Genomic DNA, 17,884 nt, shown 5'->3' on the forward strand with positions numbered 1-17,884 from the left:
CGAGCCAACGCTCTGGCTTGGGGAAGAGAAAACCCGACAACCCGGCTAAGCTTCTGGAGAGGCCCCGGTCGATCTCGGAGGAACCGGCCGAGGGGGAGCGAGGCGGTGACCCTCCCCCTAAGGTGAAGGCCTCAAGCGCGCCCAAGGTGGTGAAGGCCTTGATTCACCCGGCTAAGGCCTCTATCGAGGGAGTCGCTGCGACCCTGGCGAAGCCTGTGGAGGCTATCCCCGTGGAGGCGACCTCGGGGCCCAGAGCGGAGGGAATTCTCTTTTAAACCCATCGAGAAGACCCCTGTGAAGACCCCGGTGGAAAAAGAGGGGGGGGGGAACGAGAGAGAGGGTGGCAATGACGACGAGGTTCCTGTGGAGGAACAACCGTCGCTCCCGGCACGCCCGTCGCAACCCAAGCCTCAGGACAACTTGGCGGCCATTTTGACGGCAATCCAAGCCTTATGCACGGAGATGAGGACGAGACTGCCCCTACCCCCAACGGATGACCCAGCTATATCGGGTCCGTCGGGAAGCCCTCCGAACAAGAGGAGGAGAATTCATCCAGTGCCCCTTCAGCCCTCACAGCCTTCTCAGCCTTTGTCGCCTTCCCCGATCCCGAGGGACGAAACGGGAACGGACACGGCCACGACGGGTACGTATGACGACGGCGGTGACGACTGGACTGGCCCCCTGTCTCCGATTCCTCGGGCGTCCCCGCCCGACGAGATTGGCTCCTTCCACGCCATGATTGCCAGGGCATCCGAGCTTTTTCAACTCTGCCCTGAGGAGAAGGAAAGCTTCCTCTACCAACGGCGCGAGGCCAAAAGGAAGACAGTCCTTGCAGTGCCGTTGCAGGATGACATCTGGGACGAGGGACTTGCCCTCCTCAAGAACCCGCCCATGACACCTGCCAAGAGGGACCGGTATGAGAAGAAGTACTGGGTCTCCGACGCTGCCCCGTTGTGCCTTAGGGCACAGCCGACCCCGGATTCGGTCGTCTCAGCGGCGGCCAAGAAGAAAGCGGGGGGGCATCAGCTTCATCCTCAACTTCGCCAACGGACGGCGAGGGAAAGAAGCTGGACGCCGTGGGACGACGAGTCATCGCGTCGGTGGCGACGACGATTAAGGCGGCCAACGCCCTAGCGATTGTGGCCCGCTACGACAGGGAATTGTGGTACAAGATCACCCGCCTGTTGGACTTCCTCCCGGACGACAAGAGGGCAGAGGCCCTGGCGATCCTACAGGAGGGTGAGGTGGCGTCGGACCACGCCGTAACTGTGGCCACGGACATTGCCGACACTTGTTTCCGCCAGTTGGGCAACAGCGTTTGCCTTCGACGGCGGGGGTGGCTGAAGGTGACTGATTTCCGCCAGGATGTGCAAGCCAAAGTTTTGGACATGCCCTTCGACGGGAACAATCTGTTTGGAAGGACTGTGGATGAGTCGCTGCAGGCCATCAAGACCGACACAGAGACGGCTCAGGCCTTGAGAGTTCTGCAGCAACGACGGCCGCCCTTTCGGAACTCCGGAGGCAAGCAAGATGCCTCCAAAGGATTCGGCGGCGGCTCCTTGACCTACCATCAGGCGGCCCGCTCCTCGTCGCAAGAAGCCTACAGGGGACGAGGCAAATCCAGTGGATCTCGCCGTCGTCGGCAAAGATGCCAGGGTTGCAAGGCTGCTTCCAAGCAAGACTGAACCGGCCGTCGCGTCGGGCCCCCACCGAAGCATCCCGGTGGGAGGCCGGCTGACAAAGTTTGTCAGCGTGTGGAAGTCCATGTCCACCGACCGTTGGGTGCTGGACGCCCTGGCCCACGGGCACACTCTGGAATTTCTAAAGAAGCGCCCTGAATTCCTCCCCTGGCCAGGAAGGAAAACCACGTCCCTCAACTACTGTTAGAGGTAAGGGCTAGGCTCAAGAAAGGAGCCATCAAGCTCATCCCAAAGAGGCTCCGGGGCTCCGGAGTATATGCAAGATACTTCCTCGTCAGAAAGAAGACAGGAGGTTGGCGTTCCATCCTGGACTTGCGTCGGCTAAACAAATATATCAAGGCACAGAACTTCCCGATGGTCACCCTCCAGCACGTGCTGCGCCAGCTGGAGGATGGTGATTTCCTATCGTCGTTGGATTTGGAGGATGCGTACTTTCACATCCCCATCCTAAAAGGACACCGAAAGTTTCTCAGGTCCGTAGTTCAAGGGCGGCACTACCAATTCAAGGCCCTCCCATTCGGATTGAAGTCGGCGCCCAGGGTGTACACCAGGTGCCTAGCACCAGTGGTGCCGCGGCTGCGCCTGCAGGGCATCCACGTCTACCCCTACCTGGACGACTGGCTCATCCGAGCAGGGACAAGGGAACTCACCGTCGAACACATAGCAAAGACCGTCCAGCTGCTCACGGACCTGGGATTCTCCATCAACTTCCCCAAATCCCACCTGGTTCCGTCGCAGGTCGCGCTGTTTCTGGGAGCCAAGCTCGATACAGTAGCGCAGTTGGCCTCGCCGTCGGAGGAAAGAACGCAGGCCATCCTGGGCAAGGTACAGCGTCTGCTGGCCATAGACGTGGTATGCTGGGGTCTGAAATTCTGGCCACAGACGTGGCCAGAGTGAGGTCCATCAAGTCCCTTCTCGGGATGATGTCCTCTTGCATCTATCTGGTGCACCTGTGCAGGTTTCGGATGCGTCCTCTGCAGGAGTTCCTCAACGCCCGTTGGACGCAAGCGATGGGCAGCTTCGAGGACAAGATCTCGCTCAACGAAGTATTCCGCCAAGCAATTCGATGGTGGGGCACACGCGAGCATCTCGCCGCGGGCACGGACTTTCAGACCCCAGCATACCACATCAACATACTGGAGCTCCGAGCAGTGTTCTGGGCCCTCAAGTCATTCCTCCCGTCCCTCAAGGGCAAAGTGGTGAGGATCTTCACCGACAACATCACCACGATGTTCTACATCCGGAAGCAGGGAGGAACCAGATCCCCAGCCCTGTCCAAGGAAGCCCAGAATCTGTGGCATTGGGTCGTTGCCCAGGGGATGTTTCTGATGTTTTTTTATCTAGCAGGGATTAAAAAACACCATCGCCGACTCACTCAGCAGGGAGCTGCACTCGTGCCACGAGTGGGAAGTATGCCAGGATCAAGTGGATCAACTCTTCCAGCGATGGGGCAAACCCCAATTGGACCTGTTCACGACGGCAACGAACACCAAGTGCCAGAGGTTTGCCAGCAGGTTCTCCCAGCCGAGGAGCATGGGCGATGCTTTCTCGTTCCCCTGGGATGGCCTGTTCCTGTATGTGTTCCCGCCTTTGCCGTTGCTGCTCAGGCTCATCAACCAACTGAAGAGGTCCCGGTGCACGATGATCCTCGTCACACCGAGGTGGCCGAGACAGATATGGTTCCCAGACCTTCTGGACTTGTCAACGTCCCCACCAGTGAAGCTGTCGACGGACGCAGATCTTCTCTCCAGAGAAGGAGGCGCCATCCTTCATCACGACCCGGAGTCGCTGAACTTGCAGGCCTGGCTCCTGCAGCACTAGAGTTTAAAGGGTACGATATCCCGGCTGACTGCAGAGAGGTTCTTGCAAAGGCCAGGGCGCTCTCAACTCTCAAGTGCTACGGACACAAGTGGAAGAGGTTCTCTGCCTGGTGCCGTGCACAGAAGATTAACGATTAACCCTCTACGGATTACAGCCCCTCATGTGCTACCGTACTTACTGTCGCTGGCCCAAGCTGGGCTAGCTCACGCTTTCGTCAAGATACATCTGGCAGCGATTTCCCGATACACCCGAACTGCAGGACGGTCGTCCCTGTGGTCTCATCGCCTGGTGAAGGAGTTTATGAAAGGACTGTTCCGATCGTTCCCGCCGGTGAAGGCTCCAGCCCCGGCGTGGGAGCTCAACGTGGTGCTGACCAGGCTCATGGGCCCGCCATTCGAGCCCTTGCATTCGGCTCTGTTGAAGTTCCTGTCATGGAAGACAGCGTTCCTTGTGGCCATCACCTCTGCACGACGCATGGGAGAGATTCAGGCCCTTTCCTGCAAACCTCCATACTTGACTTTCCATGCGACGAGGGTGGTGCTGAGGACGCACCCCTCCTTCATGCCCAAGGTGCCGTCGGACTTCCATCTCAACGAGCCCTTGGTGTTACCAGTCTTTTTCCCGTCGCCTTCGTCGCTGGCCGAGAGGACTTTGCACTCGCTGGATGCAGCTAGAGCACTGAAGTTCTACGTGGACCGAACGAAGAGATTTTCGGATGACATCACAGATGTTTGTGAACTTTGGACCTGTGAACCAAGGGAAGGCTCTCTCGAAGGCTTCCATTTCCAGATGGCTCTCCGGCTGCATCATGCACTGTCATCGGTTGGCAAACCGACCGTTGCCCGGCCGTCCGAGAGCCCATTCAACCAGAGCGATCGCTGCTACCACGGCGTTCTTGTCTGGTGTGCCCCTACTGGACATCTGCAGGGCTGCTACGTGGACGTCGACGCACACCTTCACGAGATTCTACTGCGTCGACCGGGATTCCAGGGAGGAGTCCAGAGTCGGCCAGGCTGTGCTGTGCAACCTGATCGCTTAAGGTGAGCCTGGTGAGGAGGTAAGAGATGCTTAATGTTGAGTTTTATCTAATGCTTAACGTTGAGCCTTGCCACCTCCCGTGGTTGTGCATGTGTGTACTGCTATGTATTCTTAGATTCATGAGCATGTGAATCCATGCCAGTTCCCATGCTGGAGAAGGAACAAGTTACTTACCTGTAACTGTTGTTCTCCAGCATGGGTCTGGCGTGGATTCACATGCGTAACCTCCCTCCTTCCCCTCTGCGGCTCTTCACTTGGTCATACTGCCACATTATGTGCTACCAAATCTGCGGATGGCTGCCAGGGGCGGGGCTTACGGAGAGGGCAGTCATTGGCTGGGGGCAGTATGACCCAGAGACCAGTGATTGGTTACTACTAAGAAAGACAGATCAGAAACAAAACTGATACTGATTTTTTTCTTTACCGAGGATTCCCAGCCTGACGACAGGGAATATTCATGAGCATGTGAATCCATGCCAGACCCATCCTGGAGAACAACAGTTACAGGTAAGTAACTTGTTCCTTGTGTGTTGTGTTCCCAAAGGGGTACTGCATATAATTCTGCCTAACAAGGGAGGCCCCGGAAGACGCTGAGGGCCTGCAAACTGGGTCTTGTGTTCAACCTTAACTGAAACTTAAACAACCTCATATATATTACCCCATCCCCATTTTTCACCCCAAATTAGAAGCATCTTTCGCCCTTAAACTCTGGAAAACGTTCTGTGTCACCCTTGGGTGAATGTTTTGGGGGTGAAATCATCCATGGTTGCTCGCTCCGTTCCGAACAAGTTCGCCACAAGCAACTTCTTGTTAACACTTGCACCTCTCTTCAAGCTCCCTGTTCTGCAAATATATTCAGTCTTGACGAATTTGATCATCTAATTCACACCTGCCACCTCCTTCACAAGCTGGGTCTTCTCCCTCAATTTAAAGAGGTTTCCATTGACACCCTCTCAAACACTCCAACTCATCGAAGTGGTCCTGGATTCTCTCTCGGGCTAGGCTTTTCCTCCCGAAGACACGGCTCTACACATCTTGTAGATGGTCACCAGATTCCAGAACGCCCGATACCTGCCAGCCCTGACTTCATACGGTTGCTTCGCCTCATAGCATCCTGCATCTTCCCACTGCCAGATGCCCTATTGGGAATGAGATTGATCAAATGGGCTCTCAGATTGCAATTGTCGCAGTTCTCTGGCAGTATGAGGGACTTGATTCAAGTCCCGAGCAGAGTTTCTCAGGATCTCCTGTGGTGGACTCGCCGGGAGAACGTGATGGCAGGAGAACCGTTTTGGCGACTGTGGCCTGAGACGACCGTAGTGTCAGATGCATCTCTGAAAGGCTGGGGCACTCACCTGAACAAGTGGACGGTGAGCGGGTTGTGGTCTCTTGCTGAGACAAAACTTCATATAAACTAGCTGGAGCTGAGGCTGATCAGACTGGGGTGGATCATGACAGACAATCCAATGGCTATGCACTACATCAACTAGAGAGGTGGTGTGCTGTCACTACCCCTGTGCAGTGAGTCAACGCAGTTCTGGTTATGGGTATTACAGATCAAGAGCTCCTTGTTGCCAATTCACCTTGCCGGGAAGGAGAATACGACAGCGGAAGCCCTGAGCAGGCAGTGCTCGGTCTCCCACAAGTGTGAGCTGTGCCTGGAAGTCCTTCTGGAGATCTTCACCCTCTGTGGAACCCCCCCAAGCGGATCTGGTCACGTCCAGTGTGAATAGGAAGTACACATTTTGCCACTCCAGGATGAGCACTGGGGGACGAATTTGTGGCGGACTGTAATTTCCAACTCCTGTATACGTTTCCACCAATTCCCGTGATTCATCAAGTGATTAGGAGGTTGAAGAGGTATGAAGCAACCATGATCCTGATTGCCCCAGACTGGGCCAGGAGGTTGTGGTACCTGGACCTCCTGGATATGGCCATCTGTCCTCTACATCGTCTTCCCTGGAGGCCAGCCCTTCTCTCTCAGTAGAAGAGGCTGGTTCTTCACCCGAGCGCATACATGCTGCGCCTGCACGCCTGGCTTTTGAAAGGCTAAGTACAGGGATTGGGACCTTCCGGAAGATGTGATGGAGGTGTTACTCTCTGCTAGAAGGTCAGCAACTAAGGCTCTATACCACTTCCGTTGGAAAAAGATTTCCGGCTGGTGTAGAGCTCAGGATGTGTATGCAACATCTCAAGGATATTGTCTTTTCTACTTCATCTGACAAGACAAGGCCTTCAGGTCACCACCGTCAAGGGCTACTTAGTGGCGCTATCAATTTTTAAGTGCATGCCAAAACAAGGGTCGTACTTCATGATCACCTTGGTGGCTACATTTTTAAAAGGCCTGACTAACACCTTCCCTCCGACTCTCTTCGTGGTGCAGGCATCAGACTTGAACTTGGTGTTAACTTTTCTGATGGCTTCTCAATTTGAGCCATTGCATTTGTGTCCTGTAAGACTTATGTCATGGAAAAGGGCTTTCTTGGTCGCTATTTCCTCAGTTCAAAGAGTGAGCGTTTTGCAACGCCTTGTCTTGTAAGCCACCTCTATCAGTCTTTACCCCAGGACAAGGTATCTCTCAGAGTGCACCCGCCATTCCTTCCGAAGGTAATTTCGGAGTTTAATTTGTCACAAAGAATTAGTTTGCCAGATTTGTATCCACCTCCTCATCCATCTAAGGAGGAAGAGAGGCTGCATAGGCTCGACCCCAAGAGGGCTTTGAGCTTATACATTCCCTGGTCAAACCAATTCAGACTGGAAGAACAACTGTTCATTGGTTATACTGGCCCGAAGATGGACAAAGGAATAACAAAGCAAACCGTGTTAAGGTGGATAGTGCTTTGTGTTTCTGAATGATACACTAGAGCGGGTAAGCAGATTCCTGACCGCTTCAGGGCACACTCCACTAGGCATCTACTTCAGCTCTTTAAGGGGATGGGGGAGTACCTGTAAAGGTGATCTGTCAGGCCACAACATGCTTTTCTATACACATGTTCGCAAAACACTATTCCCTGGGTGGGTACAGTATCCGCAAATGAGTCTAATTTTGGGCAGGGCTGTCCTCCAAGAGGTGAATGCATAATTGCCATTTACCCCGTCCCTCCTCTGTGATTTCTTACTGCTATTGGACTTTATCTAAGATGAGGAATCTGTGATCCATTAGAAGAACAAATGACTTACCCCAGGTAATGTTCTTTCCGATGGATGTTCCTTCCACGGATTCCTCATCGCCCTTCCAGCCTACCCCACAGTTAAGGAGCTTACTCTGATTTTACGACGACTCTCTATTTTAGCGCTTAAGCGGTAACTCTTTTTTTCTTTAATCCCTAATGCAACTGTGCAAAGGGAAAATATGGCCACTGAGGTCACGGGGCATCGAGTGTGCTATTTGTACTGATGTCGATGTCACATCCGGCCCTGAAGCCAACGACACGAGTATCCTCAACGCCAGATCGTACGGCGGCCCTTTCTAAGAAAACGTTTCTGGGAGTACTGCAAAGCAGAAGAATATATCTAAGATAAATAATCCGTGGGAGGAGCATCCAGCAGGAAGAACATTACTAGTGGTAAGTTATTTGTTTTTCTTTGATAAGATTGTATGGTAAAACATGTTTCTCCAAACATTGTATGCAGTGTTCTTTGATAAACTCTTCTTTTCTTTCTTTGTGAATCTAGGATCCTGTTTACGGCAAAGGGAGTCTTGGAGAAATCCAGGGACTTGTACTTGGAATGCTGGATACTTTCAACTATGAACAAGTATGTGTCCTTAAACCATTTATTACATAAACGTTTGTAATCCTTGAGCCCCTTCCAACATGAGGGTCCATTGCTTCGCCTAAACATTTATAATTTGTCATTTGGCATAGATGGTTTATATTGTCGGTTGTTTCCATGAAATAGTTTGCGCATTCACACTTATCAAAGTGATTTAGGAAATTCCAAATGATTAGTCAGACACAAGCAAAACATTTATATAAACCCTTTTGGTTTAGCCACCTGCACCATCATATGTGCCTTGACCAATGCTACACAGAAGAGAGCAAAGGAACAGATGTTGGCAAACAGAATATCTTCTTGGCATGGCAACCGGGGATGCTTGTGACATTCAGTCACCAAAATACAATGTTTTTTTGTCATTCTCTTCCAAATGAACCAATGACGACTTTGTAACAATATGTGCTCCAATCGGGAGCTCTGGTCAATGGCTGCATATGACTTGTTTTTGTTCCATATGCTGTGTTATTTGGGGATGCTGTGCAGAGAATAGCTCCATTGCCGTTGCTTTTTTCTCCCCCTTTTTACAAATACCAAATCCCTCCTCCGTAGCCAGCAAAGCCTCAGCATTCGCTGGACAGAGTCTGTGTCCTGTAGTATTGGGAAAGAGGTGGGGCGAGGCATACTGTGGACGGAATCCCTGACCAAGTCTTTATGGTTTATTAGAAATAATCTGCCGGTCATTTTTTGAGGACATCTAGGGTGAGCATTGTCGTCTGGGGCCTCCCTGAGACAGTGGATGCTGGCCCCAGGGGAAGTATGTATAGGATCCCATTGTCACACTCGCTTAGCTCCAGTCACTGGGTAATATCAAAATTAAACTGGCCATTTCCAGAAGACCTAGGACCTTTACGTGGGACAATGCACCCCCATCCCCAAGGCAAGTTAGGCCTAACCCCATGGCCGACCTGCTCCAAAGTTGTAAACAATCCTAGCTGCTCACCATGGGTTCCGTTTCCAGCATGGCTTTGTCAACAGCTGCAAACGTGGCCCACCGATGTCGGTGGTTGCCAGCATGAATGCGCACAAACAAGGATTCCAAAATGGCTGAATGCCTTCTCAAAGCCACAGGCCATCCCTCACTCGATTCTTGTTCAGGGGCGTAAATTACACCCAAAGGGGGGGGGAAAGCAACTAGACAGCAACCATTCTAATAATTGATATAATCTTCAGACAGATTCCTCATATGTGGAAGGTTTCCTCTATCAGTAGGTTGTGCCAAGTAGCTTGAAAGCCAGCTCCATCTTGATCCCGAGTCACTGACACATTCAAGAAGTGACATCAAGACCACATATACTTATTCCCGCCAACACCATTTCCTCAATTCCTTTTTTCCTGAATTATGCGCAAGAAAATTTGGACACAGCGAATTACTCAAGTTTTTTCATCTTCTTAGAAAAAAGTTTCCCCTTAAAGCAGACTTCAATGGATTGCCTTTCTCCCGCAGATTCGTCATCGGATATCATTCCAGCGTCAGCTGCTTGGAAAATATTTCAACGGGGCGTAGTGCACCTCGACTCGAATGTCGGTCGTCGTGCAAATAGCACGTCACTATGCCCCTGTATGGTGTGTACGGTGTACCTCGGTTCCTTTTATCTGTGCGCTTAGCTCGCTGCTCGAGGAACATTCTCTCACAAGATTCTTTTTTGTGACCAAAGTTTTGTTGATTGCTTGACACGGTTTCGAATGATGTCTACTTACAAAGTGTCCGGGTTCAATAGCTGCAAGGACTGCAGCTCCAAGATGTCCGTCACGGACCCACACTGCATGTGGTGCTTCGGTGTCGGTCATAAAACTGAGGGCTGTGGTTCTGCAGGAAAGGGCTGCGAAAATGATGGTATGCCGGCCCCCGTCAAAATCTCTGGTGCGCTCGACCACCAGATCACCGGAATTCGGAAGTCTATACAGAGGGGTCTACTCCTGAAAAGAAGGAGGCATTGTAAAAAAAAACAAGAAACTCCAAGAGGTCCCATTCCCCAAGCCATTCTTCTTCCTCTTCCTCCCACAAAAAGAAAAGGCGCCATAAGCGTAGACACGGATCCGACTCGTCGGATGAGGACGGCTAGTCATAAGCAGTGCCAACATCCAGGGCCGAGTAGGAGGCTTTCAAAGAGCAGATGCTGGAGATGTTTAGGACAGCCGCTGCGGGTACGGGTACATTTCGAAGCAGCAGCCTAAGGTGTCATCAGGTGGCTCCAGCCCCAAGGTGACCCCTACCACGATGTTGTCAATGTCGCTTTCAGGGCTTTCGGACTCTGTGCTGAGTGTGGTCAGCTCAGCATTTGTAACCAGCAGCAATGTGCCCTTCGGCGCCGGTGGTGGTATCGTCGGCACTGGCTGGCGCTGACGGCAGAGCGGTCGTACGCTCCCCAGTCAAGAACACGATTTTTCAACAATAGGTCGACAATTTTTGATGACCGGGACAACTAAATGTCGAATAAATGTCGACCAAATGTCTACTGGCTTGGACCCGGCTTACGCTGGTGCCGGAGACATGGCTTTCTTTGCCGACCAGACAGATTTATTTGCCCTCTCCATGATGCCAGTGCCCTGGACACCTCTCTGGACTTGGAGATGCAGCAGTCCCATCCCTATGGGCATGCACATTCCAAATACCAGGCCACAGTGGGCAGGGTGGTAAATGCCTTGGGTTGGAGTGCTCCAGCCAGACCCTTGTCAGGCTATGAACTCAATGATATTTTGGAGGAAGGACCCCCTACTGAGAGGGCCATGCCATGTAATGTGGCTATTGCTGACCCTATCACCCCATTATGGCAGAGAGCATACACCACTCCCTCAGTAAATCCAGACTTTACAAAGAAGCACTGGCCGGCAAGGGAAGACCCTGCCTATATAGCCACCCGTCCTACCCCAGAAGGGCTAGTGGTGTAGACGGCCACTGTGAAAACGAGGGCAGCCATGTCCACATCTATACTCCCTAGGATAGGGAAGGAAAAAGGGTTGGGGCCCTGGCCAAAGAAGTATTTTCTTTGGCCAGTATGGCCATTAAGGCTCTTATCGCATCATGTGCTTTTGACAAGTATTCTTTCTGCCTGTGGGTGGCTATCGGAGAACATTCCTGAGGGGGTAATGCAAGCGGGATTCGAAAGAATTGTTGACAATGGTAAGGAGGTTTCCCTGGCAGTCGCTGCAGAATGGCCGGAACATCGCAGATTGCATGGGTCGTTTGATGGGGTCAGCGACCATCTTGAGGAGGGAGGTGTGCCTGCATACATCGGGATTCTCGCCAAACGTCCAGAGCCAGCTGCTGGACGTCACCCTTGATGGCGGGAATCTGTTTGTCTTAAAGGCTGACACGCCCTTAGAAGGGTTAAAGGAATCTAAGCTAGCTGCCAAGTCAGTAGGCCTAGCTGTCCAGCAGCCGGCAAAACCTGCTTTTTCCTTCCCCCTCAAGAAGGAGAGGCTGTAGGCGTTATGCCACCTTTGCCAGGAAGGCTTTCCTCCTGCAACCCAAGCAGGGGCAGAGGTGTTTGCCGCACTCTGGAAGTGGCAAGAGGGCCTCCAGGGGCCAGCAGATGGCAGCAGCAGCAGCAGCAGAAGGGGCAGCTCTGCCTTCAAAGCTGCTTTGATTTCTCCCCCCACGTTTCACCAGTTGGAGAACAGATAGGTGAGCACTGGGCCCAGTGGCGGGAGGTTACTTCCAATGCCTTGGCACTTCAGCTCGTTCAGTTGGGGTACTGTCTCCATTTCATACGAAGGCCACGGGTCCAGTCACCCCCTCCTCCTCACAACTGGAACAGGAGCTCAAGGAAGAACTGTGAGCCCTGCTTTTGAGGGTGCCGTGGAAAAGGTACCGCACAAGCAGAGAGGATTGGGCTGGTATTCCCAGTACTTTTATGGTACACAAGAAAGGGGAAGTACTCAGTCGCATCTTGTTCCTCAGGGCCTTGAACAAGATCGTGAGAAAGGACACGTTCAAGATGGTGACAGTGAGAGAGATTCTCCACGCTCTCAGATTGCAGGACCGGCTAGTGTCGATAGAACTCCAGGACGCATATTTCCATGTGCCGATCCACGAAAAGTAAAGGATATTCCTGAGATCCCTCATAGGGGACAAGCACTACCAGTTCAAGGTGCTCCCGTTTAGGTTGACCTCCGCCCAAGGGTCTTCACCAAGCTTTTGGCAGTAGTTGCGGCTCACCTTAGGAGATCCGGCATCTACATGTTCCCTTCTGGATGTGTCAAAACCATAGGAGAGTGCGCTTCGACACTCTCTCCCGAACCACAGAAACTGAATGGGATCAACCCGCCCACCGTGGTTGGCACGGGTTCCTGATGTTGGAGGTAAAGGTGACCACGTGACAGCCAATGGGGGGAAGCAGGATTAGGAAGAGGTTGTGGATGGGAAGGGGGAGTTCGGGTAACCGGTGAGAGGGTTAGGGTAGCAAAGTGGATAGGTAGGGGGGAAAATGGGAAAAAGAAACCTAACATACCATGCCATACGTATTCCTGTAACCTGCTTTGTGAATAAATCTGCCTAACTTGCGTGAAGTCTGAATTTACTCTAACACCCTTCTCCTGAACTAACTCCCAAAATCACAACATGAATTCAAACATGTAATCATGTGCATGCCCCCAGAAATTCACCTTTTTTCACCCTCCAAAATTAATTACCTAACACAACTGGTCTACACACACACAAGCATGATGAGCACATGATGAGACTACATTAAATGAACATAGCAAGCGTAATGAGACATACTGTTGGGCTTCTGCCAACGTGATTCACAAGACTCGTGGTTTTACAGGCAAAGCATGACATGAAAGGACAAATTAACACATAGTATGTTGCAACAAAACAAGTCAGTTTCCAGCTTTTCCACACTAGCTGGTGAACGTGTTTAACTTCACACGTTCTAAATTTGGAACCGTGTTTGCCCGCACACATTCCTACATGCAGTTTTAAAGTTTCTCACAAGAGAGTGCTGATCTCAAACAGTTGTTCCATTCAACCCTGTGCAGCAATAACTGCACATGTCTGAGTAACAGAGTCCAAAAAGAACACATGAACCAATAATGCAGCGTGCAGACTTAACTGAAGTCCGGAGCCCCGAGAGGCTTCCCCCACGATGTAGCTGACACTGAGTAACCGTAGCCTCCTGGAGTCTTTGCCTCATGGCCCGGATTCTGCTGCTGCCTCCTCCGGATAACCGTGCTTCATCAGCCTCTCCACCTGGCTCCAGTGCCGCGTCAGCCCGTGCCGAGATCCTCAATAATTTCGCAGCTGGCATGGGTGGGGGATGACTTAAATGCAATGCAGTGATTACATGCAGCTGCTGTCTGCCTGCACATGCTGCCCCTAGAGATACCTGGGAAATGTAGTTTGCGGCTTCCACATGCTGCAATGCCAGAGCCTGCTGGCTCTAATGTGATGGCTGCAGCATGCCCCCACCATATTCTTGACAGGATGACTGGCTGATCCGTGGGAAATCGACAGAGCAGGTTTTGCCCAATCTCCAGGGCACCTGTTCTCTACTCCACAAGCTGGGCTTCTCCGTGAACTTTCAAAAGTCCTACACGGTGCCAGCACAGAGGCTGCAGTTCATCGGAGCAGTCCTAGACACTCAGGTGGAGAAGGCCTTCCCCCCCGAAGAGAGAGTCGCCAGTGTCAGACAGATGGTTCATCTGTTCCAGAACTACGCCACCTCTTACCAATGGCTTCCTTACTCTGCCTGTTAAGTCACTTGGCATTTTTCTAGTGCAAGAGGCTCCTGCAGGGTCAATGGCCCCAGTATTTCAACACTTTGAGAGATGTTCTAAAAGTGCCCAGGTCGGTGGCCAATGATCTCTCTTGGTGGGCCAGCAGCGAGAGGCTTTAAATGGATTGCTTTTCTCCTGCAGATTCCTCATCAGATAGATATCCCCTTCCAGCTTAAGCTGCTCGGAAAAACTTTGACACAGGGCGTAATGGACCTTGACTCGGCCGTCGTTACGTCTTGACTCGTTGCTCGAGTGTCGGCTCCGGATGTGACATCGGGCATCGTATTTATACTGCGTCACTACGCCCTGTACCTCAGTTCCTTTTTTTCTGCACTCTCAGCACACTGCTCTTGAGGAACACTAGCGAGCTTCGATCTTTCGAATTTCACTCTACGTTTTTCGTCAAATTTCTGTCATCGCAAGCTGCCATGTCCGCGCTTCGGATCTCAGGCTTCAAGCGCTGCTCCGATTGCGGCTCCAAGATGTCGGTGACCGACCCGCATTACATCACGACACTGAGGGTTGCGCATACTGTGACAAAATGTACCAGAGGTCCCTTCAGGAGCGGGCAGCCAATTTCTCATTGGGACGACTACCATCCAGGTCACTGGCGCGGTCGACCGTTCGGTCATCGGAGGCCGAAACAGAAGACCCCATACCTGAAAAAGAGGATAGGCACCGGCGCAAGGCGAAGAAGAGATCCCACTCATGAAGCCCTAGTCTTGGTCATCCTCACATAAAAAGAAGAGGCGTCACTGACGCGACTCTGAGTCCTCGTTGGAACACAGTAAGTCATTGGTGGGGCCGATGTCCAGGTAGGAATGAGAGGACATTAAGTCCCAGATGTTGCCCATTTTTTAGAAAGAGGCTGTAGGTGCTGGCAAGGCCCTGAAACAGCAGGCCCTGGTAGCTCCAGCGGAGCCTGGTGATTCCGGTTCTGGGTTAGCACTGATTCCAACGCCGTCGGCATCAGAGAAGCTTTTGTGCTCTGCGCCGAGCAAATCTGGCCGGTCTTCGAGACCTTCCTGTGCGCCTTAGGCTCCGATCGTTCTCGATGAGCCTCCAGCACCAAGAATACTGCCGGCGCCGATCATCATTCCTTCGACATTGACAGATCCATCGATGCTGACCATTTGCGATCAGTCTTTTGTACCGTTATCCTGATCCGTTTTATTTGGGTCGATGGCGCACATTTTCAGTGCTGACGACGGAGACCAGGGTGATGTCAACCCCATTTATACAGGGGCTGGCAGGGCAGATTATTTTACTGACCAGGCAGACCTCATTGCCTTGGCGGAGGGACTGCACAACGCCAGTGGACTGGACCCTTATCCAGATATCAAGCTGCAGCAGGCTCACACCTATGCTCATACTCATGCAAAGTTTAGGGCTCTCGTAGACAGGGTAGTCGTTGACACCTTGGGGTTGAATACCCATTCCGGAAGTGTCAAAGGCAATGAGTTCACGGACATTCTTGACAAAGGTCCCACCATGGAAAGGAATATGGCATTCAATCCGGTTATAGCCGACCCATTTTCCTCCTTATGGCAACATTCCTCGTGTTAATTCAAACCTGACGAGCAAGTATATGCTGGCAAGAGGAGACCCTCTTTTTCTCCCCTCTTACGCCACGCCAGAAGGTTTGGTTGTTCAGGCAGCCACCGTGTCCACCAGGAGGCCCCTTCCATGTCCAATTTACCAACTGACAGGGAGGGCAAGAAAGTGGATGCCCTAGCAAAGGAAATGTTCTCATCCGGGAGCATGGATTTAAAGGCTACTAATGTCTGTGGCTTTGCAAAAATGTATTAGGACTATTCTTTTTTTTAAAGTGCGTAGGGTTACAATGGTGACCTTTTACACTTTACTCAAAATGTAATAGAATTAAAAAAAATTACAAAAGACATACATACAATCCCCCCTAAACCATTAATTTTGTTAAAAATCCATTCTCTTTCAAGATAAAATAGTCCCTCTCTCCTCCCGTAAAATCGACCTTGTGTCTATGATGTGAGTGGTAATCTGCTGGCTATTAATTGCCACATGTGAAACACTGCCCCCGCATTCACCAGTGATTCTCCCCCAAAATGTATGCTCCAGAATGGATCTGAGGTGGCAGGTGTGAATTTACTATACGCTTTGCCATAAACTGTAGTAAGTGCCTCACACTGTGTCAAAATATGTTGTGTGGTTTCTACCTGCCTCTAGGTGGGATAGCCACCGTTGTCCCTGTATTTTCTACGACCGGAAGAGTCTGTAATCTAATCGAGAGGATGAATCTACTCAGGGCAAGTAGGTGTAATTTTAACAAATAAGCCTTGGGGCTACCAAGCGAAAACACTTGATGTGAGTATAACACAACTTATGGAGACCTGATAAATGGGCCAGGGCTTGTCCCGCATCATGGAACCTAAACTTCTCTTGTATTTTAGTTAGATTAAAATCCAGCCAGGATTCGGGAAGCCTGAACACCACAATCTCAGTTAAATAGGACTTCACTGTTGTCTATAGGACCCTAAACCGCACACTCTTGGAGAATCTTGCAGTGTGAATGGTAGTCTGGCCCAACAGCGAGCCCGCTGCCACCCACCCATAGTGGATTCTAGCCCAGAACGTACACACCGCTATTTTCCATAGTGACATTAAAGAGGGGAGACCAAGTTCAAGCCTGATATCTTCCACCGGAACTCCGGAAGGGAGTTTGAGAAGCGACCATAGAATTTTTCTCTCTAACTCCAGTAACCAGGCGACAGCCTTATTCGGAAACACTTCCAAAGCATATAATATTGCCGGAATAATTGAGGACCTGTAAGATACCTGGACCTGTAAGCTATCATTTTGGCCTCTGTAGAACGACCAACATATAGATCAATAAAATGAAAGCCACTTATGCCAGGCCTTATGTGATATTCCGTCCGCCACATGCAATGTTGACATAATGGGTCTGATGCAGATACCCAAATATTTATATTCCCAAATCTGTTCCAGCTCGACACCCCTGAGCCACCAGTCAAACGATGAAGTACCATGAACTCTCTTTCCGCATACCATTATTTTAGTTTAAGCGGCATTGGGACTGAGACCAAGGTCATTGGCGTAAAGGTTGAGGGCCTGTAGGGAGCGCTGGAGTCCGATTGGGGTGCGGTCCAGAATCACTTTATCATCCGCATATGACAAGCAAAGAAGAGCTTCCCTGCCATACCGTGGCGGATCATTCTTTACAGCTTTCCATACTCGGGACAGCTGTGAGATATATATATTAAAAAGTAGGGGTGCTAGCGGGCAAGCCTACTTTAGTCCTTGATTGGTGGGGAAATATACTGACAGATCACCTTCTTGAAACAGCCTGACTCTAACTTGGCGCTTACTATATAGGGCCCTGATGAAATACAAAAGTGACAGATCGATGCCCCAACGCGCCAACATAACCAAAGCTTCAATCTTAGCATGCTGTCAAACGTGGACGAATAATCGAAAAAGCATAGCTACAATGTTGTCCCTGGGTAGCACTTGGTGTCAGAAATCAGAGTCCAGAGAGTCCAGGTTGAGTGGGTGGTTCACAACCTTTCCTAAAACCTGTCTGCTGATAATTTAACAGACCCTTCTCCAAAACCCAAGCGGATAGCAGTTCCAATAGTATATTTGCAAATATCTTGGAGCTGCAATCCAGCATTGCTAGAAGTCTATAGTTAGAAGGCTGGTTACGTGAACCTTTCTTAAAACAGGAATAAGTATTGAAGCGTTCCAAGAACCAGTGGCACTGGAAGCCTTAGATTTCGTTCTGCTAGTCACCAAATCAGCCTCCCTTATGTGGTCACTAACCAGTGTATTGC

General features: G+C 51.1%; 1 protein-coding gene across 3 annotated transcripts in view; it reads left to right on the forward strand.

Annotated features, from left to right (window-relative positions):
- The window catches only part of VPS8 (VPS8 subunit of CORVET complex), a 2,529,257-nt gene that overhangs the window by 2,276,678 nt on the left and 234,695 nt on the right, over positions 1-17,884 (forward strand). For all 3 annotated transcript variants that reach the window (XM_069615741.1, XM_069615740.1, XM_069615739.1), the window contains exon 41: positions 8,235-8,315. In XM_069615741.1, coding sequence (XP_069471842.1) covers positions 8,235-8,315 — 81 coding nt within the window. The remainder of the gene's footprint in view (positions 1-8,234; positions 8,316-17,884) is intronic.

The sequence above is a fragment of the Ambystoma mexicanum genome, chromosome 9, assembly GCF_040938575.1.
Source record: "Ambystoma mexicanum isolate Mex_15411 chromosome 9, UKY_AmexF1_1, whole genome shotgun sequence".
Classification (NCBI taxonomy): domain Eukaryota; kingdom Metazoa; phylum Chordata; class Amphibia; order Caudata; family Ambystomatidae; genus Ambystoma; species Ambystoma mexicanum.